At 55.2% G+C, this 24594-nt stretch overlaps 1 protein-coding gene across 7 annotated transcripts in view; it reads right to left on the reverse strand.

The window, feature by feature from the left end:
• FBRSL1 (fibrosin like 1) overlaps positions 1 to 24594 on the reverse strand; it is an 82542-nt gene that overhangs the window by 17917 nt on the left and 40031 nt on the right. For 6 of the 7 annotated variants that reach the window (XM_053587534.1, XM_053587531.1, XM_053587529.1 and 3 more), the window contains one exon: positions 16170 to 16199. The exons of the other annotated variant lie outside the window; for it this stretch is intronic. In XM_053587534.1, the coding sequence (XP_053443509.1) occupies positions 16170 to 16199 (30 nt within the window). The remainder of the gene's footprint in view (positions 1 to 16169; positions 16200 to 24594) is intronic. 7 annotated transcript variants of the gene reach the window in all.

The raw sequence follows: 24594 nt of genomic DNA on the forward strand, positions 1-24594 counted from the left end.
ACAGAGTCTCACTTTACCATCCTCGGTAGAGTACCATGATGTCACAGGACTCACAGCAACCTCCAGCTCTTGGACTTTCGCGATTCTCCTGCCTCAGCCTCCTGAGCAGCTGGGATTACAGGCACCCGCCACAACACCCGGCTATTTCTTGGTTGCAGTTCAGCCGGGGCTGGGTTTGAACCCGCCACCCTCGGTATATGGGGCTGGTGCCCTACTCCCTGAGCCACAGGCACCACCCTGGGCAGAACATTTTCAAGGCTCATCTGCATTGTTGCGTGTATCCTAGATAGATTTTGAGGACACTGTTTAATGGAGGAAACATTTACAAAGAAAAAACATACAGTGTCTGTGGACATTTATGCATGTCTACCTGCTTATAGTATGCACGTGTTTATGTGTATGCATGTGTACAAGTGTGTGCACACTCGCCTGTGCCCCTGTAGTGTGTGAGCATGTTTATGTATTTGAGTACATGTCATGCATGTGTGTTTGTGTGCACATGTGTCCATGTCTATGTAGTAAAACCTCAAAAGGGTTTGGAGGACACATGTTCAACTGGAGAGAGCCACCACCTCTGGGAATAGGGGCAAGCATGGAGGCTGAAGAGGTGGGGCTTCAGGATACTCAGTGTGAAGTCTCATTTTCTATTTTATTTTGAGACAGGGTCTCTCGCTCTGTTGTCCAGGCTAGAGTGTTGGGGTATCATCACAGCTTACAGCAACCTCAAATTTATGGGCTCAAGCAATTATCCTGCCTCAGTCTCCTGAGTAGCTGGGACTATAGGCACCTGCCACCACACCTAGCTAATTTTTCTATTTTTAGTAGAGATAGGGTCTTGCTCTGTTCAGCCTGGTGAAGAGAGCTTTCTGAGCTCAAGAGACCCTCCTGTCTCAGTCTCCCATAGTGCTAGAATTACAGGCCTGAGCTACCACACCTGACTTTAACTCTCATATTTTAAGGGGAGTGAATTCAAGTATTACTTTTGTAATTAAAATGTAGTGGCTCAGGCTCAGCGCCTGTGGCTCAAGTGGCTAAGGTGCCAGACACATACACCTGAACTGGTGGGTTCGAATTCAGCCTGGGCCCACCAAACAACAACGGCTGCAACCAAAAAATAACCAGGCATTGTGGCGGGTGCCTGTAGTCCCAGCTACTTGGGAGGCGGAGGCAGGAGAATCGCTTGAGCCCAAGATAGCCAGGGCAACAGCTTGAGGTTCTGTCTCAAAAAAAAAAAAAAAAAAAAAAAAAAAAAGTGGTGGCTCAGCGCCTGTCACACAGTGGTTACAGTACCAGCCACATACACTGAGGCTGGTGGGTTTGAACCCACCCCAGGCCAGCTAAACAACAATGACAACTGCAACCAAAAAATAGCCGGGCATTGGGGTGGGTGCCTGTAGTCCCAGCTACTTGGGAGGCTGAGGCAAGAGAATCACTTAAGCCCAAGAGTTTGAAGTTGCTGTGAGCTGTGATGCGACAGCACTCTACCAAAGGCGACGTAGTGAGACCCTGCCTCTAAATAAATAAATAAATAAAATGTAGTAACAACGACTGTACTACAGTGAGACCTTGTCTCTACAAAAGATAAAAAAAATTAGTCAGGTGTGGTGGCTCATGCCTGCAGTCCCAGCACTTTGGGAAGCTGACATGGGAAGACATCTTTAGGCTAGGAGTTGGAGGATGCAATGAGCTGTGATGACACCACTGCATTGCAGCCTGGGAAATGAAACAAGACCTTGTCTCTAAAAAGCAAAAACAACAAAAAAAATGTAATAACAACAAAAGTAATAAAATAAATAGTATTTGCTGCTACTTGGGAGGGAACAACTAGGCTTGCCCCAAAGTAGCACACAGCCACGAGTAAACACAGATTGGGGTGGGAGGCCAAAGGAGCAGACTGCTGTAATCCAGCCCACACACCAGGGGAGAGCAGGGTTCCTCCTGGTACCTGTCCCATTCCCCTGATCTATAATATGAATTGTTACTCCTAAAAAGAGCTAAAAAAATAAATAAAAAGAGGATTCAGGGTGATAAAAGAAACATGTAAAGATCCGAGGCTCTCCCAACCTGCTAACTGACCAGGCCAGTTACAAAACCAAGCAAGGGCAGGTGGGGGTGTCTCACCAGGAAGAACCCCCCAGAGCCAGGACACATCCTAAGGGCCAGGGCCAGGCAGAAGGATAGGCCACTGAGAAACACACCATGCAGGTGTCTGCTGCCCCACACCATAGCTGTAAATTTAATACCACCCCTATCAAAATCCCATAAGATAGTGTTCAGATATTAGGCATTTAATATGTGACCCACTTTCCACAAGCTCCACACAGCTTAACCTAGGATAGAGAGAAGGTCCCGTGTGGTGCTGGGGCTGGGCCAGAGCCTGGACTCTGTGACCCCAGGCCAACTGTCTACAGGCTGAGAACACAGTGTCCATCAATAGGCAAATGGACCAGCAGGCTGCCTCAGCCAAAAACAGCACAAGCTGTCTGTACAGGCCACGTGAATGGGTCTCAAGGATATTAGATGAGCAAATGTCAGAACAAAAGAACTGCCCCATGTATGTCTACATGTGTGGGGTCCCATAGCTTCCTGACCTAGGACAAGCACTGCCAGCTGTTGTGGGGTGGGAGTGGTGACTTTCTGGGTTGATGGTGGTGGGTACACATTGTAGGTATAGGTCAAAACGCACCAAGCGCAGACATGACATAAGCATGGTTTATTGCAAGTGAATTACAGCACAGGAGACCAACAAGAAGATGTGGTACTGATGTGCTGGTAGACCGAGATCCGAGGAGTGGGAACTAGGGTCCAAAATGGACCTAGTGCAGTGCGACCGGGGGCTCATCCAGACGCACAAGGCCTGACTGGTGGCTTGGAGAAGGGAAAGTTGAGATCCCTATTTCATTCCTATATCAAAATAACTCCAGACTAATCACAGACATAAATGTGAAAAATAAAACCATAAAATGTATTATGAGATGCCCAGGTGAGCAGGAAGCCATCCCTCACTTTGCAAGAGCTCTGACAAAGGGGCAGGCACCCTCAGTCCCACTGAACACAACCTGAAACAAGCATGAACAGGACCCTAGTTCAAGGGAGGAGCATAAAGAAGACCACACTTCCGTCTTCAGTGGACAAGAAACCCGGAAAATGCCTGAGACTGAGCTGGATGGCTAGAGGACAGTGCAGGTGGGGGCCTCCCACAAGGTGGGCCGGGTGGGCTTGCTGTCCCAATGTGTTCACACCAGTGACTGCTGTGACTGCTGGGTTTCAACGCGGTAGTTAGACTCCACATATGTCTGCTCTCCCACCAAGCTCCCCATGGGGTCAGGGGGTCTATGTGCTGGGGAAGTGTGTGTCTCCCAATACCCCCAATCCCAGGAAGCAAAGCCAGTGCTGTTTCAGAGGGAGGGCCCCTGCCTCAGACCCCTCACAGCTGTGTAGCTCCTAAGCTCTTTCAGGTCTCCCCAGTTAATGTCCACAAGGCCTGGGAGGCCCCAGATCATCACATGCCTGACAGTATCCTCCTCACAGCTCCGTCCTGCCACATACAGGATTCAAGTCAAGGGACCCCAGCCACACCCCGCACAGGGACCCTTCCCAGCCCCAGTCTGTGTGCCATTCCAACCCAGGAGGCCAAATACCCCTACCACTCCACAGCCTGGCTGGTAGTACAGGAGAAGGAACGGCAGGAGTCTCTCACCCCAGGAAGGCCGGAGGGTCCTAGAGATCTCCTTCCTGTACCCTTGGAGACCCCATCCAGAAGTGGGGCCTCCCATGGGAAATAAACAGTATTTATTTCCTGCCTGGTCCTGCCTACCTGCAGGGGCCCAGACATGCAGTGACCACCCCTTCAGGGTCAGCCTGAAGCAGGGTTTGGCTCCTGAGAACCAAGGAGCTAGCACACAGGCCCATTTCAGAGGGAGACACAGCACAATACAGGCAAGCGAGTCCCACTGCAGGGACCAGTCCCACTACTAGGGGCCAGGAACCACCCACCCATGGCCACCAGGAAGAGCTCATTTGGCCTCACATGCCCCTGGGTCTGGGCAGTGTCAGCACCAGGTGTTTCCACAGGCGGACCTCACCTATTCCCAGTCATGCCCCCACTCCCAGAAAGCATGTGATGAAGGAGAAAGTGGATGGTTCTGAGAACGATAAGGTCAATAACGAGTATGTGCCAGGCACCCAGAGCACATGCCACACCTGCCGCCAGCCTAGGCAGCCAAAGCTGCCACAGTGCTCCCTACCTGGCTCCCCACTGTGGCCCAGGAGAGCCCAATTAGGCCATGGGGATGAGGAATAACCTGCCTGGGTCCCAGGATAGCACTCCAGTGCCAGTGCTTGGCACTGGAAGTATCTTTTGGGCTGGTTTTAGCTCTTACAGACCCATTCTCCATAATAGCCACGACTCTTTAAAACCAAATCTGAACAACTCTCCCTGACTTTGGCTTAAAACATTCTGGAGCCTTCCCACCACCGGGGACCAGTCTGAACTTGTCCCAACCAGGCCCTGTACTCAGGGCTCTCCAGCCCTACTCTCCTTCTCAGGGGTCTCCTGGGAGCCGGCTGCATCCTCCCCAGAAATCTTCCTGGACCCAGGCTGAGAGTGTCCACTGTGCTATCAGCACCCACTTGGGTGGGTCTTCTCCTTGGGGTCCTAGGTCTGAGCGGACCTTATTGGCCAGCCGGCCTCTGGGCAGCTCAGACAGCAAACCCCACGTGTGCAGTGTCGGGCATCAGTGCCCCTGGCTATGCTGTCAGCCCCTGCCTGTGAGCCAGCGACAGCAGCCTCACTTTTCCAATAAGGCGATCTAAGGTCTTCACAATCTGTGCTAACTGCACACACAGCCACAGAGGGCCCCTACCCACCAGTTCTGCCAAAGGGGTCCTTGTTCCAGCATAGGACACAGACTGAATGAGCAGGGGGGACCTAGGAGGCTATTGCTGTCTAGGAGGGGGGGTCCTGGATACACACAGGGCTGAGGTCTCCCAGGTGAGCAGAGAAGGGGGAGCTGCCCTTCCTTCAACCAACCCAAAAAGTGGTCCCCAAAGCCCCAAGGCATGAGTCCTGACTCATGGGGTAACCCCCAGCAGGTTAGAGGGTGAGGGGAAAAGTGCTTAGGTGCCTCGTGGCACTTTTCTAGTATGACAGTGTGGCCTAGGCTGCCCACCCTGGCTGGATTCCTCCTCTGCTAACGCAGTAGCAGGACTACACTGCACATCCCCAACAGAGCACTATGGGAGCTGCTAACCTGCTGGGGGAGGGCAATAGGGGGAGCTGCTGACTCCAAACACTGTGTTAAGCACAAAGCCCCGGGGCCACAAGGTGGCGCCCCAGGTACCAATCAAGTGGGGTTGGGGGGCTGTAGGGCAGGGGAGCAGTCCCTCCACTACCAGGAGCTGGCAAAGGCAGGTGCAGGCCATGCTGTGGGTTCATCTGGTGAGCACACTCTCCAATGCCCAGGGCATCCTGCTTTCAGCAGGCAAGTTTGTTCAAGAAGTCAAGGGTGGGCAACCTCAGGATCCTGGAACCGCACCTGGCCAGCTTCCACCTCATAGGAAGGGCCAGGACACCTGGCCAGGTGTGGCCATGCCCATCTGAGAAGGCTCTGTATAGACCTGGGACTTTGGGGGTCTGTGGCCCAGGCCTCAGCCCCTTCCCAGTGCAGGCAGAGACGCAGTCTCCTGGGACCCATGTCCACTCGCGGGGCCTTAGCTCCCCTTCTAGGACAAAGCTTCCAGACTGGCCTGCAGACCTGAAGAGATGAGGGTCCCCGCGTGGGGGCCCCCGAGGGGGCACCAGACCTGCGCTAACAACTTTCCGCGCATTATTACCGGCCGTGACCCAGGCGTGTGCCGCCACAACCGCCTACGACCCTGGCGCTGAGCCAGTGTAGGGGCAGAAGGAAGGAAGTCATTTCAGGTCAAGTACAGGTGGGAGGTCCCCAGGCACAGGCTTGGTCAGGCAGAAGAGGCAGGGTGCGTGTCAGCGCGAATACAGATCCCCACCCCCTGCGCCCCCGCGAGGCGCACAAGCCTGGCGGCGGGCGGAGGTCGTGCCGCGCTTTGTCTGCGAGGACTCGACCCGCGGGGTAGCCTTGGCTCAGACACACGGCGCAGCCTTGGGCAGCCGCGCCCCGCCCCAGACAAAGAACTCCAACTCTGGGCAGGTGAGCTAGGCGCCGAGAAGCCAGGGGCCGCTTCCGCGCCGGGCGCAGACAAAGGCGCGCGCCCCCCACGACGCCCGGCCCCGCCTCCACCGCTGGCCCCCCAGTGCCCTGGCTTGGGCCCAGGACCCTCAGCCGAGCTGCGTGGCCGCCTGTCGCCACGTGCGCCCCGGGGAAAAGCAGAGTCTCCGCGCGCTCGGCTCGCGGGAGATCGAGTGGGCAGAAGGCGCGGGGCTTCTCCTGTGTCCCGCTTCTTTAGTAGGGCAGTTACTCTCCCGCCACCCCAGGCCCTCCAAAGTCGCGAATCCCTCTCCGGAGCCCGTAGCGCGCACTCACCTCGCAGGAGCCTCGGATCCCGCGCGCTCCGCAGGCGATGGCCACTAGTCCTGCGGCCTGAGCTGGAGCCCGGCTGCATGGACACTGGCGGCAGAGCGCGGGTCCCGACTGGCCCCAGCCCGTCGAGGCGACCCCTCTCTCCCCACTTAGCCGAAGATTGGGCCGGGGGCGCGCATGTCTGCCGAGCTGACTCGGCGCGCTCTGGGCGACTTTCGGGCGCCCTGGGAGAGGTAGTCGCCTGGGACGCCGTCGGGTGCGGAGCGGGCCGGGAGGCGGCGGGCGCTCAGGGTGGGTGCAGGCTAGGCGCACAGCTGGCGGCGCGCGGGCAGCGGCGGGAGCGCGGCGGGCGGGGCGGGGGCGGGGCTGGGCAGGCCCGACTAATCCAGCCCCGAGGCGCGGATCTGCCCGCGCCCCGCCGCCGGCTCAGAGTCCGTGCGGGGTGGCAAGGTCAGCACGCGCAACGCCAGCGCTCCGAACCCTTTATGGGCGCGACTCTTTCGAGCAGTACAGCAACAAGTTAGGGACGACGGCCACCTCACCTATAGAAGGGGAAACTGAGAAAGAAGCGAGGTCAGTGCCCCGGTCGAGGACGGATTCCGCAAAGCTTTTAGAGCCTGGGTCCTCAGCAGCCTGCAGCAAGCCCCGCCCGCCGTGGGTCTCTGTTTCTCCATCTGAGAAACCGAGTCGGGAGAGCGTTATAAGCAGCTGCTGCAAAAGGCTGCGCAGCGCGCCGCCTGGGGCTCGGGGAGCGTCTGGCTCCCCATGGGGGCGGGGAACTTGAATTGGGATCGCGATGAACCTCGACCCGTGCGAAGGCTGAGTATGTGCAGCGCATCGACCCAGGCCCCCGGCCGGGCAGTCCGTTGTAGCTGGCAGAGGCTGAAAGCCAGGACTCCAACAGCGCCACTCGCAATCGGATACGCGCCAAGAAGGCCCGTAAGGGAGGGCAGGCTGGCTCTGGACCTGGCAGTTCAGAAGTTTAAGGACGTGCGCTTCGTTTAAGCTGCACACGAGGGGCACCCCAGAAGGCCGGCTTTGGTTGGGTGTCTGGGGCCTGTGGTTGGGAGGTGATGCAGCCTCCTGTTTCTGGGCTCGAAAGACTGCCCAAGTTGGGCAAGTCAGGGAGGTCTGTCCAGTGGAGTCACGGCCAATTCCAGGACTATGGAGACCAGCCCCTAGATGTGCTGTGGAAGCAGAACAGCATGCAAGACTAACCAGTGTTTTCCTTTTCAAAGGCAACTGAATGAGCATGCTAAGGAACACTAGCCTTGTACTCTCGCAGAAGAAATGGCACAGAAGAAATGGCCAACAAAGCTGCCTCTAAGTGGGAATTTAAGCCCTTTCATTCTGTTTGAATTATTTACCAAAGAACACACATTCCCTTTAACAATAACGATCATCCCCCAAAGTGCGCACTTGGTGCACCTACTGTGAGTGAGCACCCCCATGGCCTGTGCAACACCCTCATCCTCAAGTCACTGGAGTGAAATGGAGGCAGAAAGGAAGCAGACAGAAGCAGGTGCTTTGCCATTGGCTGCTTGGCTGGTTTGTGGTAGAGCAAGTGTTTGAGCCCAAAGGCTGGCCGTGGCTGATGGTGGTGTGGTCAGGATGTCTCCATGAAGGAGGTAGGAGGGGCCGTCCCACTGAGATGCCCATGCCTTCAGAGACATCAGGCTGCAGAAAGCTATAGGAGCTTAGGGCTCCAAGGGGTGACCTCAGGTGCCTAGCCTGGCAAGGGGACTCTGCACCAAGATCATTTCCATCCTTCTTGGGGTCCCGATGTTGAGGCCTCCAGAGAGGCATGCAGGAAACAGGTGGGGAAGGGCAGGGACAGACCCAATCCAAGTTCTGCCCTGTCCTGGGCAAGGTGATCATGGTCTCCCCAGATCCAAGGACTCTACATAAATTGAACTAATTAATCTTTAGGCAGACCAGAGCAGAGAGAGTCCATTAACCCAGGGAGATAGCTAAGCAGTACCCACTTCCCCCTCAGCTGCAAGCCCTGGCTGGGGAGAAGGCAGACCCCAGATTCAGGAGCCAGTACAAGTGGGGGAACAGAAGGCAGGAACTGAAGGGTTACTCTGGCTAGCTCTAGGATAGGCAGCAGCATGGGGGTCCTCAGTCTCCCACAAAGCTGACAGGTCTAGGACAAGCCCCCCAGGTCTCAACTTAGCCCCTGCTCCTTCTTAGGGCCACTGCACCTGCACACCCAGACCATGGGAATAGCAATCTTCCCATAACAAATATGGCTTTCATTTCCTAACTTCATTCCTAGGCCACCTTGGGCACTGACAGTCCTCAAAAGGGCCACGATCCTGGTGAGATGTCAAAGGAGCCTAAAATACACCCCCAAGTCCCACCCTGAAGCTGCTTACCCTGGTTTGGGCGAAAATTAGACTTTGAGAACCTACAGCAGGTCTGTCTTTAATTTTGTTTAGAAAGGAAAGTAGCTATGATATGAAAGATTTAATGAGGTTAGAAATCTAGAAGGAAATGGAGTGGGAATAGATTATCAAGAGAAATAAAGGCAGCCGCCGGAGAGCACACTGATATTAAATATCAGGCTTCCAAACCAAATATATATAATCCACTTAGGGACTTAATGGTGGTGTTCAGAGGCACATTTATCCAAAGCTTAGGGTTCAACAACCAATATTATAACTGCATCTGTCATCGTCATACAGCAGGAGGGCCCTGGAGGGCTCTGCTCAGAGCTGCGGCCCTCCAGGGCCACCCTGAGGCAGCCCAGCCCTCATCTTAGTAACTGACTCCCCTGCCCTCCCCCACCCTCATGTGGTGCCAGGAGATAGACCAGGCTGCTCCTTCAAGGCTGCCACCCTGTAGGGGACAAGCCCTGTGCAAAGGCTGCAGAAACCTTGACAGTGTGGCCATCACATTGATGATTGCTGAGATCCAGGAATAGGGCCACATGCATGGTCTTGAGGAAGTATGTCTACAGGGGAAACTGAGCCACTGAGGCAGAAGAGGGGTCTTGGGGCCTGCCGTACCCTGTCTTAGCTACCACACTGTCCTGGGCAGGCCACTGCCATGTAGGAGTGTGGTCTTGCCACGAACAGCCATAGTTCTGCCTCATCTGATAGGTGTGAGGTGACAGCACCATAGCGATCACCATCCCATCAGAATTTGGAGGGTATCAGGGCTAAAACCACCTATGAATGCATGGATGCCGCTCAGTGCCCTGAGAAGCCAGACTGCCCCTCCTCACCTATCAGAAAAGACAGACCCTGTGCAAAGCTGCTAGGAGCTCCGCCCTGCATAGCAGCAGAGCTCACTGCACCATGGTCCAGCCCCTCACCTGCCCCTGATCAGACCAACCCACCCCTGCAAGTCCTGCTCAGGTGCCTGGGTGCCTGCAGCCCTGGGAGGCCTCCCCTGAGGTCAGCAGAGTGGGTGGGTCTGGAGGGCTGGGGGAGTCTAGGAATCTCCAGGCATGGGGAGTGGGTCCACCTGAGATAGATTCTGGATGGCAAACTAGGATGGAAAGCAGGGCTACCCAGGTACCAGCACCTTGTGGTATGCACACTATTAGTTCTAGAAAAGCTACTAGTTCACTCACTGGGGCAGTCACATCTGGAGTGGGAGGCTGGTAGGGCAGAGCCCTTACCTCTTCCCACTTACTCACTTAGCTGTGCTCAGCCTCCATCACAGCTGAAGTGAGCACTGCTTAGCCCCCCTGGGAACCGGGTGACCTGGGGTCAGGTCCTGGCTTTGTAGTTGGGACTGGGTAAGATAAATTCTCTGGGCCTCAGCTTCCTGCTGTGTACAGTAGATACTCGATAAATGTTGGCTCCTCCCATTACCCATGTGCTCAGGAAGGCAGGGCCTGGGTCCATTCTAGGACACTCCTCAGCCCATGCACCACTCTGTGAGGCTCTGGGGTCTCTGTCCTGGGGGACATTACCATCTCCACCCCACCAAGTCCTCTCTACTGCAGGCATCAAACCTGTGCATACCTATGCCCTCCAGGCTCCTTATTAGGCACCTCCAGCCTGTGTGGTGCCTCCCTTAGGGTACTACCCTCCATTCTGTGGCACCCTGCTGTCTGGTGGCTTTCTGGGTCTCTAAGAAGGCCAGATGTAGCCAGGCTGGTGCAGCTACCAGATGGAGTCTTGTGTGTGGGAAGAAGGCCTAAGCCAGGTGCCACAGTGGGGGATGGCCATGAGGCCCTTCGGGCACCCCAGAAATCCACCCTTTTCCTCTGGTCAATGTCCCCACTCACTGGGCCTCCTCTGAGTGGAACCCATTGCACCTCGCCCTTCCTCACCTCCCTCATCCTGCTGCTTCTCTGGACTCATATCAGAAGGCACTGTACCCCCTCCAGGGCCTGAGACCCAGACATCAGCCCCTCCTGTGGTAGAAAAGTAACAGTTCCCCAAAGACAGGATTAAATTGAGAATGTTGAGATGCAGGGATTACCCTGGATTACCTGGGCAGGTCTAATGTCATCACAAGGGCCCTTATAAGTAGAAGACAGGAGGGTCAGAGCCAGAGGAGACAAGATGATGGAATAAGGGGTGTAGTAACGTGGCCAGGAGCCAGGGAACATGTGGCTCCCCGGCTTATATGGCAGGAAATAGGTTCTCATTCATTGACACCTGGAGTAACACCTGGTTTCAGCCTGGTAAGACCTATTGGGACTTATGACCTCTAGAACTATAATTGCCAGAGCTGTTTTAAGTCACTGAGCCTGTGGGTGACTTATTACAGCAACTGGTGGGAAGCTAATACCATCCCTATGGGATGCCCCCGAGTCTATGGGATCTTCTGCTGGGACCAGTAGCTTGACTGTCTGGCTCAGCCCTCATTGGTGTGGGACCAGTCTGTCCCTCAGATGCCTTGCACTTAAACAGGGCTAGTGGGACAAAGGTCACTTCAGGGCTCTCTGAAGACCCCAGGGTGCTCTGCAGTGGTTATGGTCTTGATTCTTAAAGGGATCCATAGGCCCATGCTCAAGGCATGTCTACTGAGGTCTGTGCCCCTCAACCTGGCTGCAGTGCAGTAGGAGTGCCCACCTCAGGGTGGGCATGCCCCTGGACACTAGGCCCTAGCGACCTGCTTGGCATAGAGCACACAATTTGTCCTGGGAACCCAATCCCAAGGTCAAAGTGCTCAGCACAGCAGCTTCAGACTGCCCACACCTCCATGAAGTCAGTGTCATGAAGATGCCCTGTGAGGTCACCCCTATGGGGGCAGAGTCTTTATGCTCTAGAAGACCTTTGTCCCTTTGTCCCAGCTTGCCAGAGAGGGTGGTGCTGGGAACACTGGCTCCATGCACTTCCACCCTATAGAAGAGGAGACCAGACCCTGTAAAGAGGCTGGGGAGATGCACTGAGGAGTGGGCTGGGCACTAAGATAGGCAGATGTCACACAGACACACAGAGGATGACTCTGTAGGTAGCAGGAAGCTGCACAGATGAGGAAACAGACCCTCCTCACAAAGTGCCCAACCTGACTGCAGCGGGGAAGGACCTGCATGCAGCGGACATGCCAAGAGGCTGTGGAAACCCCACTGGGGTCCAGCAAGTGAGGAATGAGTGTCCCACATTGGGAAGTGGCCAGCCCCGTGTGTCCATCCACCCCCACCTGTCCATTCTTCAGTTTGCCCTGCTTGTGCCTGTCCTCACAGTTCACAAAATGAAACCTAAGAACTTCAAAGATGAGAAGACAGAGGTTCAGAGAGGATCCCAGTTAAATTCAGAACTCCCCTGGAAGAAAGGTCTGCTGTGGAGAAGGAACAGTGCAGGTGTGCACCCCCCTGCCAGCTGTTTGTATCCTCAGATGGCCACCAAGAGCGTCTGCCATGCCTCCCATAGACCAGCACTCACAGTGCCCAGGCACTAGGCACCACTGTGACCCCATTCTGCGATAGAACACTGAGGCTAAAGGGGCAGGCTGCAGGGCATCTGTGGTCCTCCCCAGGAAGGACCCCTCCTCAGCCCTCCCAGACCTGCCTGTCCCAGTCTGTTGCTGTGGCTGAGACCTGCGCTGGAGACATCTCCCACTGGGCAGCCACAGACAGCTGGGGAGGTGTGCTGGCCAGCTGGACACCTGGCCCAGCACAGCAGGCTGCCAAGTGAGCGCCTCACAATTTTTCACCCCATATTTTTCCAATAAAAAAGCAGTTAGACAGCAATTGCAGGCTTGTGGAGGGATCATCTGGCCTTGCTTACTGCCTCCCTCCAGCTGCCAGTGGTGGGGGGCAGAGTTGCAGCAGCTCAGGGAAGGAAGTGGTGGGAGCACAGTTCCAAACGACAGTGGTTGGGAGGCTCCTGTCTGTCTGTCCATCCACTTGGAGGGGGGATGTCCCCAAAGTGTCTGCACTTTGACTTGAAGCAGAGCCCAAGGTGGGTCCCTGAGGTGTGGTGGGCTGGCAGGACCTAGTGCCAGACCCTGGCAGGTTTGAGGAGAAGATGTCCTTAACCAAACCTCCCAGATGCTGGCTGGTTGTCAGCTCCTGCCAGTTTCCAGCACATGTCCGCGAGGTCAGTGCCAACACGTCCCAGCATGCTAGGCTTTCTGCAGCTTCTCTGCCTTCTGCTCAGCCTGCAGCTATCTGGCCACTGAAACCCATCCACCCAGGGGCTGCTGTTGGGCTGCTCCCTGACTGTGCAAGGTAAGGAATGTGAGAGGTCAGTTTATTCAAACTGTGTGCAAAGTGTGAGTTCCCAGGGTGTAAGTGAGGGTCTTGCAGGCCCTGTATGTGGCTCCAGGCAGACCTGGGGGTGCTATGGAGCCACAGGGCACTGCCAGGGGGAGAGCATCAGTATCTCTGCCACCTCCAAAGTATGAAGGATGCTTGGCCTGTCCTTCTTCCTGGGCCCAAGCTTCTCCTGGCTAGGGTGAATGGCCTAAGCACAGCCATGCCCAGGAGGGAGGTGGCAGGGAAGGGAACTGCTGCTCAGGACCCTGTACCTGCCTTTGCTTCAGCCTGCATGTGCTGCTCAGCATTTACTGGCCACCCGAGCTCAGCACCAGGCAGAGAAACAGAAACAACCCAAGACCTCCTTTCTCCAAAGTCTTCCCAACCCAGGATCTAAACTTCCAAGTTCTGGGGCATCATTGCCAAAGAAGAAACTAAGAGGTCTGGATAAGGGCTTCTTTGTGGCCAGGAGGGCTGAGCAAGGCCACATCAGGCACATCGTCGCACTTAGTATAAAACCCACTCATCCTGTGCAGGGTCTGGGCCCGCCCCTCACTCTGCCTAGAACATGCCAGATCATTCTGGCCTTGGGCACAGAGTGAGCTCCTTGGGGACTGGCAGGTGGGAGGCTGACTTATGCGCTGGGACGTTCTCAGGCCTGGTGGCCACGGGGGATGAGCAGTGTAGTGAGCAGGGCCAGCCTTTCTCCAGGGCTATATTTGGGCCAGTGCTACAATGGGGAGCTCCTTGGGGTGACCTGCACAGGTGATGCTGAATGTGCTTAGCATATGTGCCCAGCCCTGCCACGTGATAACCCTGGAGGCTACAGAGAGCCAGGCCTCCATCACTGAGCCTTGGTGGGGATAAGGCAGGAAGCAGCACAGGCCCCAAGGTGGCTGATGCTGCTCCTGCCCTGTGCCTCAGAGTCCCTGCCAGACACTGGATGCCACTGGCTGTGGCGAAGGGCTGTGGTGAAGTCTCAGCAAGTCAGTGCACAGAGTGGGTGGGTGGGGGTTCTGCCACCCCATTTGCCTGTTTGCTTTCGCCGGGGAAGGTGGCTTGAGGGGGCACAGCGGCAGGTAGTGGTGCAAAGGCCTCTGGTAGAGGACCAGGAACACAGCCTGTTCCCTGCCAGGTGGAGCCACGGTTGCTTGTTCTGTCCCTGTGGCCTGGGCCACGTGCTGAGTGTCCCAGGCTGACCTGAGAGGGAAGCTGAGACCTGGAGCCAGGTCTGGTGGAGGAACCTGCTGCAGCACAGCCCCCTTCCAACTGCATGGGGGTCTCTCCTGTGGACCCTCATCCCCCCTAGCTCAGGCTGGCACAGCCTGAGGTGACCAGTTGGGACCAGTGCTGGGTGTCAAGGGGTGTGTATGTATGGACAGTAGGGAGGACAGTTAGTTGTCTCCTGGGCCAAGGGCCTCCAAAGGACATCCTTTATGTGGGCAGTAGCTTTGCTGCTTCTCTAGAAGGTGGGGTGTGGCGTAGAGCCCCAGGCAGCCCTGTTGACTCCAGAACCCTCCTTTCCCACTCGCCTATCTCAGAGCAGCCCTTGGCTGTGCAGAGTATTTTCCGAAAATTGGTTTTAAATTAAAGGAGGTGCTGAGGGGATGTGCAGGCTCAGCACTTTCCCAGGTGTCGTAATCTAATTTCATTAACGAGATCAGGACGGATGATCCCTCTTGTCGAAATGCTACTCCCGTCAAAGTCCCAGTGGGCAGCTGTCTGTGGTTGGCTGTGGGGAGCCGCTGGGCAGAGGCTGGATGCAGCATAGGGGCTACACAGTGCCCTGGGAGAGACTGGCATGTCCTGACACTGTCCATGGGGGAGGGACACTGTGTGGGGATGCTATGGGGACACTGGCTGATGCAACCCTGGCACCTGCAATCCCAGACACACCCCAGGCCTGGGTACCACTGGCCCACCTTCTCTCAGGCCATAGGGTTCCATTATGACCTGCCTTGACAGCCTGGGGCATCTCAAACCACAAGCCCACCCCCACCCTTGGCTATGAAGTCCCTTGGCTTAGCAAGCTCCTGCCCCGGGGGTCTCCCCAAGTGACCAGACACAGGCCAAGACAAACACCCCTTAAAGCACCACACAGACCTCCACACACTGAATGCCATTCCAGAGCCAAAGTCAGCATCCAGCTGCTACCTGGCCTTGGGCAAATTATCCTCACATGGCAGTCTGCCTAGGCCTTTGCACAGCCTCCCCACAGAGGTGAGTTCTCCCTGCCCTACCCACTGCCTTATTACATCCGGTAAAGCACAGTGATTCCTGGCCAGGACTGCACCAGCCTACAGGTCCCTTGCCTCCTAGGCCATGTCAGTTCGTAACATTTCCTCCCAGGAGCCAGTGCCATGGCTGCCCTGCTCCCACCTGCACCTGTGCTGAGGGCTCCAGCAGCCCCTTCCTCTCTGCCCACAGCACACACAAGGCCTTGCAGATGACCAGAGAGGGGGGTCCCTGTGCTCCAAGAGCCTGTGTCCAGTCCTGGCTTCAGACCTGTAGTGTGATGGGGTCCAGGAGAGCCCAGGCAGGCTCTGGGACCAGAAGGAAGGGCCTGCCACAGTGTTTCTGAGAGAAAGTGGCCCCCAGTGGCTACTCCTGAGCTAAACTAAGCTGCACAAATGCTGGATTGGTGGGGGCTTTCTCATTGCTGCCCTATCACAAGTCTCTGCTTGCTGGTTATGTTCCCAGCCCCAGCCAGGAAGCCCCTGCTCCTGCAGGTACTTGGCAAAGTGCCCAGGTTGGGCTCTACATCCATGCTCCCCTTCAGGGCAGACAGGACCAGTCTCTGGGGCTGGGTGTGCCAAGCTGTGTGGCACCTCTCCCAGGACCACTCCCTGCCTGGGCACTTCTGCCCACTGGGGCCTACATTCTGTAGTAGAGGGGACCTGTTGGACCATAGCACTGGTGCTGCCACACCTGTGGAGGCCAGAAGCCCTGGGGTTCAGGGCCTGTCCCAGCCTACGTTTGGAAAGAGAGGAGAGAGCTGGGCTTACCTTGTCATCCAAGCCACTCTCGCTGTCACACTGTAGGAACAAAGAAGAAAGCACTGAGTCAGGGACTGTACTGGCAGGCCAGCTGCCCAGGCTGCAAGGGCTGTACTGGCTGGACACAGATCCATGTACTCAGGTGGGACGGAAAAAAGGGGCACCATCAGGCTTCCAGGGTGCACAGGACCCCATGCCCTCAGGACCTGGCCCTGCAGCCCCAAAAGAGGCCTCCTCAGCCAGTGACTGTGAGGCAGCCTTGTCCCAACATGCAGGGAACCTCATGCCACACCCAAGTGTTTTTGAGCCCAAAGGGAGATCGAGGGAGGCCTGGAAGATACAACCCCACATCTCAGTTCCTTATGAACAGGGGCCTGGACCCAGGGTCAGGACCTCCTGGTAGCCTAGGAGGGGCTGTGCAGAGGGAAGGGACCCCAGTTCAGGGTACACCACGCTCAGGGTTGTAAACTCAAAGGTGTCCTCGGCCCCAGTTGTCAGCTCAGCTGGTTAACACAAGATTGTGATAATTGAGAAAACAAAGCTTTGTTTCTCATTTTTAGTAAGCAGAGCTTTACAAAGAACACACTGTTCTAGAAACCATAGCAATTTCTTCCTAAAAGAATAAAAAGGAAAAAAAAATCCCTTCCTAGCAACTGCAATTATGATGTGTTCATGTCAAATGAATTATATTGCTGAAAATAAATCTCTCCAGGACGCACAAGAGGGTGATCTGGCTCCAGTCAGACATGTGTGCTGCTGGTTTTATATGTTGTATTCTACTTGATTAATATAGGTAATCAAATTATACTGCCTTCCACCGTGCCCCCAAATTGAAGGCTATAATGTTTTCAATGACAAAGTTCATAGAGTTGTATAAAAATGTGCTTCACCAGACACTCACTGCATCCAGGAAGCACCACCTCCAGCAGGTGACAAGTGACAAAAGCAGGCTTGAAGTGACAATAGGCATACACCTCCTGGGGAGAGAGGGAGCCTAGAGGGTTGGGACTGGAACAAGGTAGGGTCCTGTCTGAGATTGACAGGCTTTGCAGCCTGAAGCAGCCATCTCCTTGGCGTAGTCCCTCCAGGCTCAGTCTCTTCAGTGAAGTGGGCAGGGCTGGGTGTTCAGTGAGGAGACAGAGAAGGAAGCAAAGGTGGTAAAAACAGCCAGGGCAGAGCCAAGGTCACGGCCTATGGGATGTGTCAGATGCCTTCTGGTAGCCAGGGCTGCTGGGACCCCAAGTCAGGCCTCTGCCCATGTAATCAGTGCTGCAGAGTTCTCGTGCAGGAAATTGCAACTCCCATGGATTGGGGGTTGAGGACCACCTGGGACCACCCATTGAGCTGGCTTCTGTTCTTGTTGTTGGAAGGCTGTAGCCAGCATCTCCCAGGGCCCAGGACTGGTTATAAATCTTTCCACGGCTTTCAGGTCCATCACACCCACAAGGGTGTAATATGTCCAACACCGAGGAGGGAGTGAGGAGCGCCTCCCAGCCAGTGCACTGAGGATGAGGCACGGACCCCATAATTAACCAAACAGCATGGCATTGTCAGCGAGGCAGGCAGGGTCATAAATGAATCCATGTTATTAAGTACTATTGAATTAATGTTTAACTGCAATAGAGTTGGAATTGAATGAGATAATTAATCATGGCAAGGAAGGAAAGAGCCATATTTGCCCGTGGGAGCTGCCAGACTGAGGCGACCTTCATGGGAGCATCACCCTGAAGTGGGGCAGAGGCGAGGTAGGATGCCTTGGAGTGGAAGACAGACCCCAGCGTATGGCTAGGAGGTCAAGAAACAGGCCCTAGAGCAGATGCCTGCTCTGATGCTCCACTGCCCCCGATTCTGGGCAGCTTTAGGCAAGTCTCTTGACTTTTCTGTGTCTCAGTTTAAGCTTGTGTAAAACAGGGACAAAAACCCACATACAGGGTACTTACATGGCTTACATGAGTGAATACATGTAAAAGACCAAGATAGTGCCAGATACAGTTAGTACAATAGTACGATATACGCGTGTGACAGTATCATCACCATCACCACCATCATCGTCGCCACCACCATATCCTCATTATCGCCATAATCTTTACCACCACGCTGATCACCATCACCACCATTATCCTCATCATCATCCTTCTCCTCATCACCTCACCATCGTCCTGCTCTTTCTCATCACTACCATGACCCTCCTCACCACCATCCTCACAACCATCACTACCATCCTTATCACCACCACTGCCTTCATCATTCCCGTCATCCTCATCACTATCATTATTATGGTCTCTGTGAAAAGCCAAGAACAAGGGAATTCCCTCTTCTCTGAAGTGTTTGGACTTTCTGTTTGGGAATTTTAGGGTGGTAATCTCAGCCCTAGAAGTGCCCATTCTTTTTTTTTTTTTTGAGACACTATCTTACTATGTCGTCCTCAGTAGAGTGCTATGGAATCACAGCGCAAAGCAACTTCAAACTCTTGGGCTTAAACTCTTGCCTCAGTCTCCCAAGTAGCTGGAACTATAGGCACCCACCACAACGTCTGGCTATTTTTTTGTTGCAGTTCTTTAGCTGGCCAGGGCTGGGTTCTAACCCACCACCCTTGGTGTATCTGGCTGGCGCCATAACCACTGTGCTACGGGCAATGAGCCAGAAGTGCCCATTCTTATCCATGACCTTGATAGCCAAGGCCAAAAAGGTGAACCCTCTCTCAGCCCCAGTGTGGCTCAGGCATCAGCTCTTCCCTCCCTGTTCGCCCTGAGCTCTCATTCCACCTGGCACTACTATCTCCCTGTGCTGTGTTCTGATGGCCTGGAAGCCCCTCTAGCCTGGCCTCACCATCCACAGCAGCCCTGGAGACACCTATCCAGTACTTTTCTCCCCACTAATCTCCTCAGTCAGACCAGGTCACAGTCCAGAGTGCATGTCAGCATTATCTGAGGGCCTTAAGCCCACACCACTTAAACTGCGCCTGGTGGGAGGGAGGAGCCAGGAGACTCTAATGAGTGGAGGGAGAGTGGGCATTGACCTAACCCTCCCTCCTGCCCAAGGGCCCTCTCCCAAGGCATAGGGTGCCTAGAGGCACCTGCCAGGCTGAAGGCCACTCAGAACTAGAAGACAGTGTGAACCTAGGACTCCTCACCCCAAACCTGACAGCTCAGATGTTGCAGCCCTGTGTGGCTCTATCTGTCCACAAGCTACTCTACTGCGCAAGCAGGGTATGAAAGCCTGGTGGGATCAGGATAAAAATCTACTCTCAGTTCTTCCTCTGTAGTACAGTGGGTTCCTGGCCACCCCAAGGCTCACTGCATGCCACCATGTTCACGGATATGGTGGTGCACTGGGGACACCCAGTAGCTCCAACTCAACCAATGTCCTTTCTTGACCCTTATCTATAGGTAGACAATTAGCCTAAAAAACCACATGCTGGCTCAGTGCCTGTAGCACAGTGGTTATGGTGCCAGCCACATATATCGAGGGTGGTGGGTTCAAATCCAGCCCTGGCTGGCTAGACAGCAACAACTGCAACAAAAAATAGCCGGGCACTGTGGCGGGCGCCTGTAGTCCCAGCTCCTTGGGAGGCTGAGGCAGGAGAATTGCTTAAGCCCAGGAGTTGGAGGTTGCTGTGAGCTGTGACACCATGGCACTCTACCAAGGGTGACATAGTGAGACTCTGTCTCAAAACAAACAAACAAAAACCACAGGCTGGTCAGGGCTACAAATGGGCTTAGTCTGGCCTAATTTATTATTTTCAAATATTTGCCGCAAACATTTAAAAATCTGGAGATTTCTCATGGGCACTCACTGCTGCCTCCCCAACTGCCCTGGGCCCTGGTCACTCACAGAGAACAGCACTGACCAGCACACCTAGAGCCCAGTCTGGTCTTCCACATAACAGTGAGACCCTAGGCAGGTTACTGTGTTCCTCTGAGCCTCAGTTTCCTCAGCAGAGACAGCAGAGCTTTCATATTAGGAGAGTCTCAGGGTCAGTGAGTTAGTATATGCAGAATGCCCAGGTGGCAGCCGTGTGCCATGATGCGAGCTGCCATCAGGTCTCCTTAGCTCCAACTCTTACCATCCTCATCACTGCCAGGACCAGCGACTCTGACCTACAGCAGCACCACTGCTCAACTGCAGCCCCTCCTGTGCCCTGGGAGACTTGACTATCTGATGACACATCCCTCCCAGAGATCTGGGCAACTGCGGGTTAGGGGCCACCTGTCACCCCCACAAACTGGAAACACAAACTGGCACAATTATTAAGCAGCCACAGAAACTGCCTTTCTCCTCTCAGTGTGAATGTTAATTACTGTTTCACAGTGGTACTCAGAGGGAACTGCTGTTTCCCACTGCTTAAACAAGGTATGAAAAATTCACAAGTAGGAGCAGGGAGAGGCTGCTGTTCCCACCTGCCTGAAGCGAACGCGCCTGGCTCAGAGCCCACTGGGCAGAGTAGGGAGGCAGAGGGCCCAAGGGGCTATCCTGGGGAGGGTCTGTGTCCCCTTCAGGATGGGCCTGGGCCCAGAGCTGGAGGGGCTGTGGACAGGGCCAGCGTGGCTAGGTTTCTGCCCCGCTGCAGTGCGAGAGATGCACAACTGCACTTGAAGGCTCAGCTTGCAGAGCTGGGGGTGAAGGGAGGCTTGATTCCCTCCTCGACAACACTGCCACCTTCAGACCCAAAGAACCCTAAACATGAGTGGAATTTATGGTCACTGCCAGTGGGAGGGGCCTGAGGAGTGCAGGCATGTGCTCTATGTCCTGCTGGTGTGCTGAGCATGTAGTTTGTGTGCCCTGTGGAGAATTACAGGCCCTGTGAGCCTGTGGGTGAATCTGCTCCGGGGTGTTTCCCTGGCCCGTGCACCTCCTGTGTGCCTGCCTGTTCTAGGTATGTGTCTGTCCCCAGGCCCTCACAAGTGATAGTGGCATCCCACTGGAGTCTGACATGTGTGCGTGGCCTGTGGGGGTCAGGGCCTGCTGTGCCCCAACTGCTATAGCAGGGATAGTGAGAGTGGCCTGCAGCTAGGGAGGGGGGCATGAGTGGCTGCAGCCTCTGCACCGCACCCAGGGGGCCCACCCTCTCACCTTTGCCTGTGCTGTATGCTTGGTAGCAATGGGTGAAAATGTCCCCAGGGTAATCAGATTTAAGGTCTTTTACTATCTGGAGATCTGCTGAAAAGACCATTCATTATCCTGTCACACCCACCCACCCAGGCCCAGACTTACTGCCCTCCCTTCCTGCCATGGGCAGAGCCAGGCTGGCGAGGAGCCGGTGGCCTGGTGATCCCACCTGCAGGACACCTACACAGGCGGAGCCTGAGGCCACGCCGGATGCTGTCCACCATACCTTGCATGGGTTCCCAGAGGCACAGGCCCATTCCATAGGTGTAAATTGGAGATACAGGGGGTCCAGTAACTTGCCACAGCCAGTGAGGATGGTGATGACCAGAGCATCCAGGAGCCTGGTGTCATAAGTAGGTGCCCTGTGCCCTGGGCTGATTCTTAAGCCTCCTGACAGCAAGCAGATACTGGAATGGGTCCCGCAGCAGCCCCAAGAAGTGGTGGGAAGGGCTCCTTGGCCCACAGAAGCCCCCAAAACTGTGTAGGACCCCTGGGTTAGAGGGCAGCGTTGGGGTGACTCAAGGACCTAGAATCAGCTCCTACCTATATTCTTAGGGCCCCAGGCAGTAGACACCTGCCAGGGCTGTGCTGAAGGGGTCGGTGGCAGAGGGGACATAGTAAGTGCCTGGACAGGGGAGGGCCAGGAGCCATGGATGCTGCTTCAAGGGGAGGTTGAGCACCATTCTGGTAGGGAGGTGGGGGAGAGGGCCTTCAGTGAGAGGTGGGGGCCTTTGGAGTGCATTCTGGGGGTGACCACGGGAAAGAGCCCAGCGGCTGAGGGGAGATCACCTGGCAGGAAGGGGTGGGCAACCCCTCCTGAGTAGAGACTATGGGCACATGTTTCAATATCCAGCTGGGTTTTCTTTTACATTTTTAAAAAATTTTAGTGGAGACAAGGTCTGGCTCTTGCTCAGGCTGTGTGTTTTTTGTTGTTGTTGTTGTTGTTGTTTTGAGACAGAGTCTCAAGCTGTCACCCTAGGTAGAGTGCCATGGTGTCATAGCTCACAAGCTATGAGTCCAACTCTTGGGCTCAAGCGAGCCTCTTGCCTCAGTTATTTTTTTTGAGACAGAGCCTCAAGCTCTCACCCTGGGTAGAATGCTGTGGCATCACAGCTCACAACAACCTCCAACTCCTGGGCTCAAATGATTCTCTTGCCTCTGCCTCCCAAGTAGCTGGGACCAGAGGTGCCCACCACAACACCCAGCTATTTTTTGGTTGCACCTGTCATTGTGGTTTGGTGGGCCTGGGTTGGAGTCAAACCCGCCAGCTCAGGTGTATGTGTTTGGCGCCTTAGCCGCTTGAGCCACAGGTGTCGAGCCGGGTTTTTCTAATTTTTTGGTAGAGACGGGGTCTTGCTTTTGCTCAGGCTGGTCTCGAACTCATGAACTCAAGCAATCCACCCGCCTCAGCCTCCCAGAGTGCTAGGGAGCCATCACAGCCGGCGGCCCTCTCAGGCTGGTCTCGAAGTCCTGAGCTCAAGCAATCCTCCTGCCTCGGCCTCCCAGAGTGCTGGGGTTATAGGCCTGAGCCACAGTGCCCACCCAACTTAAGAATAACTTGACCAACTCCACCCCTAGCCAGGAGCAGCCTCTGCTTTCAAGACCTGTCCCCCACCTCACCAAGAGAGGGGGTGGGGCAGACTTCACTCATATCCCACCTGCTTCCTAATGGGTTGGGGCTGGGTCTGAGTCCTGGATCCAGGCCTGGAATCTGGGGCCTAAGCCCTAAAGTCTAGGCTGGCCCTGTGGCCAGGGCCCTCCCATTGAAGATGAGGCCCTGGGCAGTGCCTCCAAGGCACCTTTCTCTTTGCAACCCCCAGGAAACCTGATTATTCTGCAAGATAAGCAGTGTGTCTTCAAAATCCCATTCTTGTTTACTCAGCTAATTCAGTTTTTATGAGTGTTTAGGCTTTAAAGCAAAACAAAGCACTAATTACCCAATTAACCAGCAATTAAGTTGCTGCAGCCTAATAGCCTATGGGCTGACAGTCTCCAGGAGCTCAAGTGAGTGAGGCCCTCTCAGCCCACAGCCCACATAGCGGAGCCTGGAACCTGAAGCCTGGTTCCTGGAGCCTGATGGGTTCCTCAGGGACAGGCTGTGCCCCTCTTAGCCTGAGGAGGGGTCTGAAGTCCACCCCTGTGGGGACATCCGGCAGGTTCTTCGTTGGGCTCTGGTCTCCCCTTGTGGGTAGTTGGTGGGGAGTACAGTGTTCACTGCACCAGTATTTCTGGCCTCCTCAGCTCACTCTCGAAGAACTCTGCAGCAAGGAGACAGCTCAGCAGCAGGCAGTGGGGCTGTGTCCCTGCCCCACCCCAGGGTGTCGATGTCCAATGGTGTGTCTGCCTTTCTGGACACACTCAAGTGCCCAAGAGAGCCAAGTGCTGGGGCTTGGGAAGACAGGCACTCAGTGGGCACCTGGGCTCTGGAGGCCAGCATAAATCCACACAAGCAGATGGCCGGTGCTCCAGGCAGAAGGGACACCAGGCTGGATAGGGTCTCTCCCACCTGAGTGAGTCGCCTCTAAGGACAACCCCTCAAGCCCAGCCCATGGCACCTGGCCCTGCCACTCCCCTCAGCCACACCAATAGCAGAGCACTGCCCAGCAGTTCTGGAATGTTCTGTCAGTGGTTTACGGAACTAAAAAACTACTTAGTATCACATGAGCCTTGAACTTCACTACTCTAAAAACCACATAATGACTTTCTAGTTTTCTGACTGTGATTACCATAACCAGCAAGGAGCTATGTTTGGCTTTGACTTTTTCAAGTTTACCACCTTGGGAAGCTGGCCAGGAGGATGATGTGCTTGGAGCCTGTCACCAGTGCAGCTTCACAGGGCTTTGTGCTCGGGGACCTGCCACCCCGACCCATCTCTATAGGATGCAGGCCTGACACACAATGAAGGTGACCACTGCTCAGGTAGCTTTTCCTTTTTCCCTGGATTTTGCTGAGGGTGCAAACTCTTCCTGTTAACACTGTAGGTGGCCACCCGCTCTATGGGTTCTACCCCCAAAGCATAGGTGTCACAGGAGCAATGGGGCACAGTTCCTGGGTCCCAAGGAGTGTGGCCTTCCAGAGGCCCTGCCAGGGCTCCTGGGACAAGGCCAGGCAAGGAACTCTGCTGGGTGCCAGCCCCTTCCACCCTACCCCTGCCAGACTGGGGGTCCCCAGGGCCCTGGACTTCCCCTTGCCAATTTCACTGCCTCACAGTGGTAATTACATAGGCATCTCTGCATGTGTGGTCAAACATGTGCAATGTGTGGGGACATCCAACAGGTTCTTGGCTGGCCTTTGGCCTCCCCTTGTGGGCAGCTCGTGGGGAGTA

This window comes from Nycticebus coucang, chromosome 4, assembly GCF_027406575.1.
Source record: "Nycticebus coucang isolate mNycCou1 chromosome 4, mNycCou1.pri, whole genome shotgun sequence".
Classification (NCBI taxonomy): domain Eukaryota; kingdom Metazoa; phylum Chordata; class Mammalia; order Primates; family Lorisidae; genus Nycticebus; species Nycticebus coucang.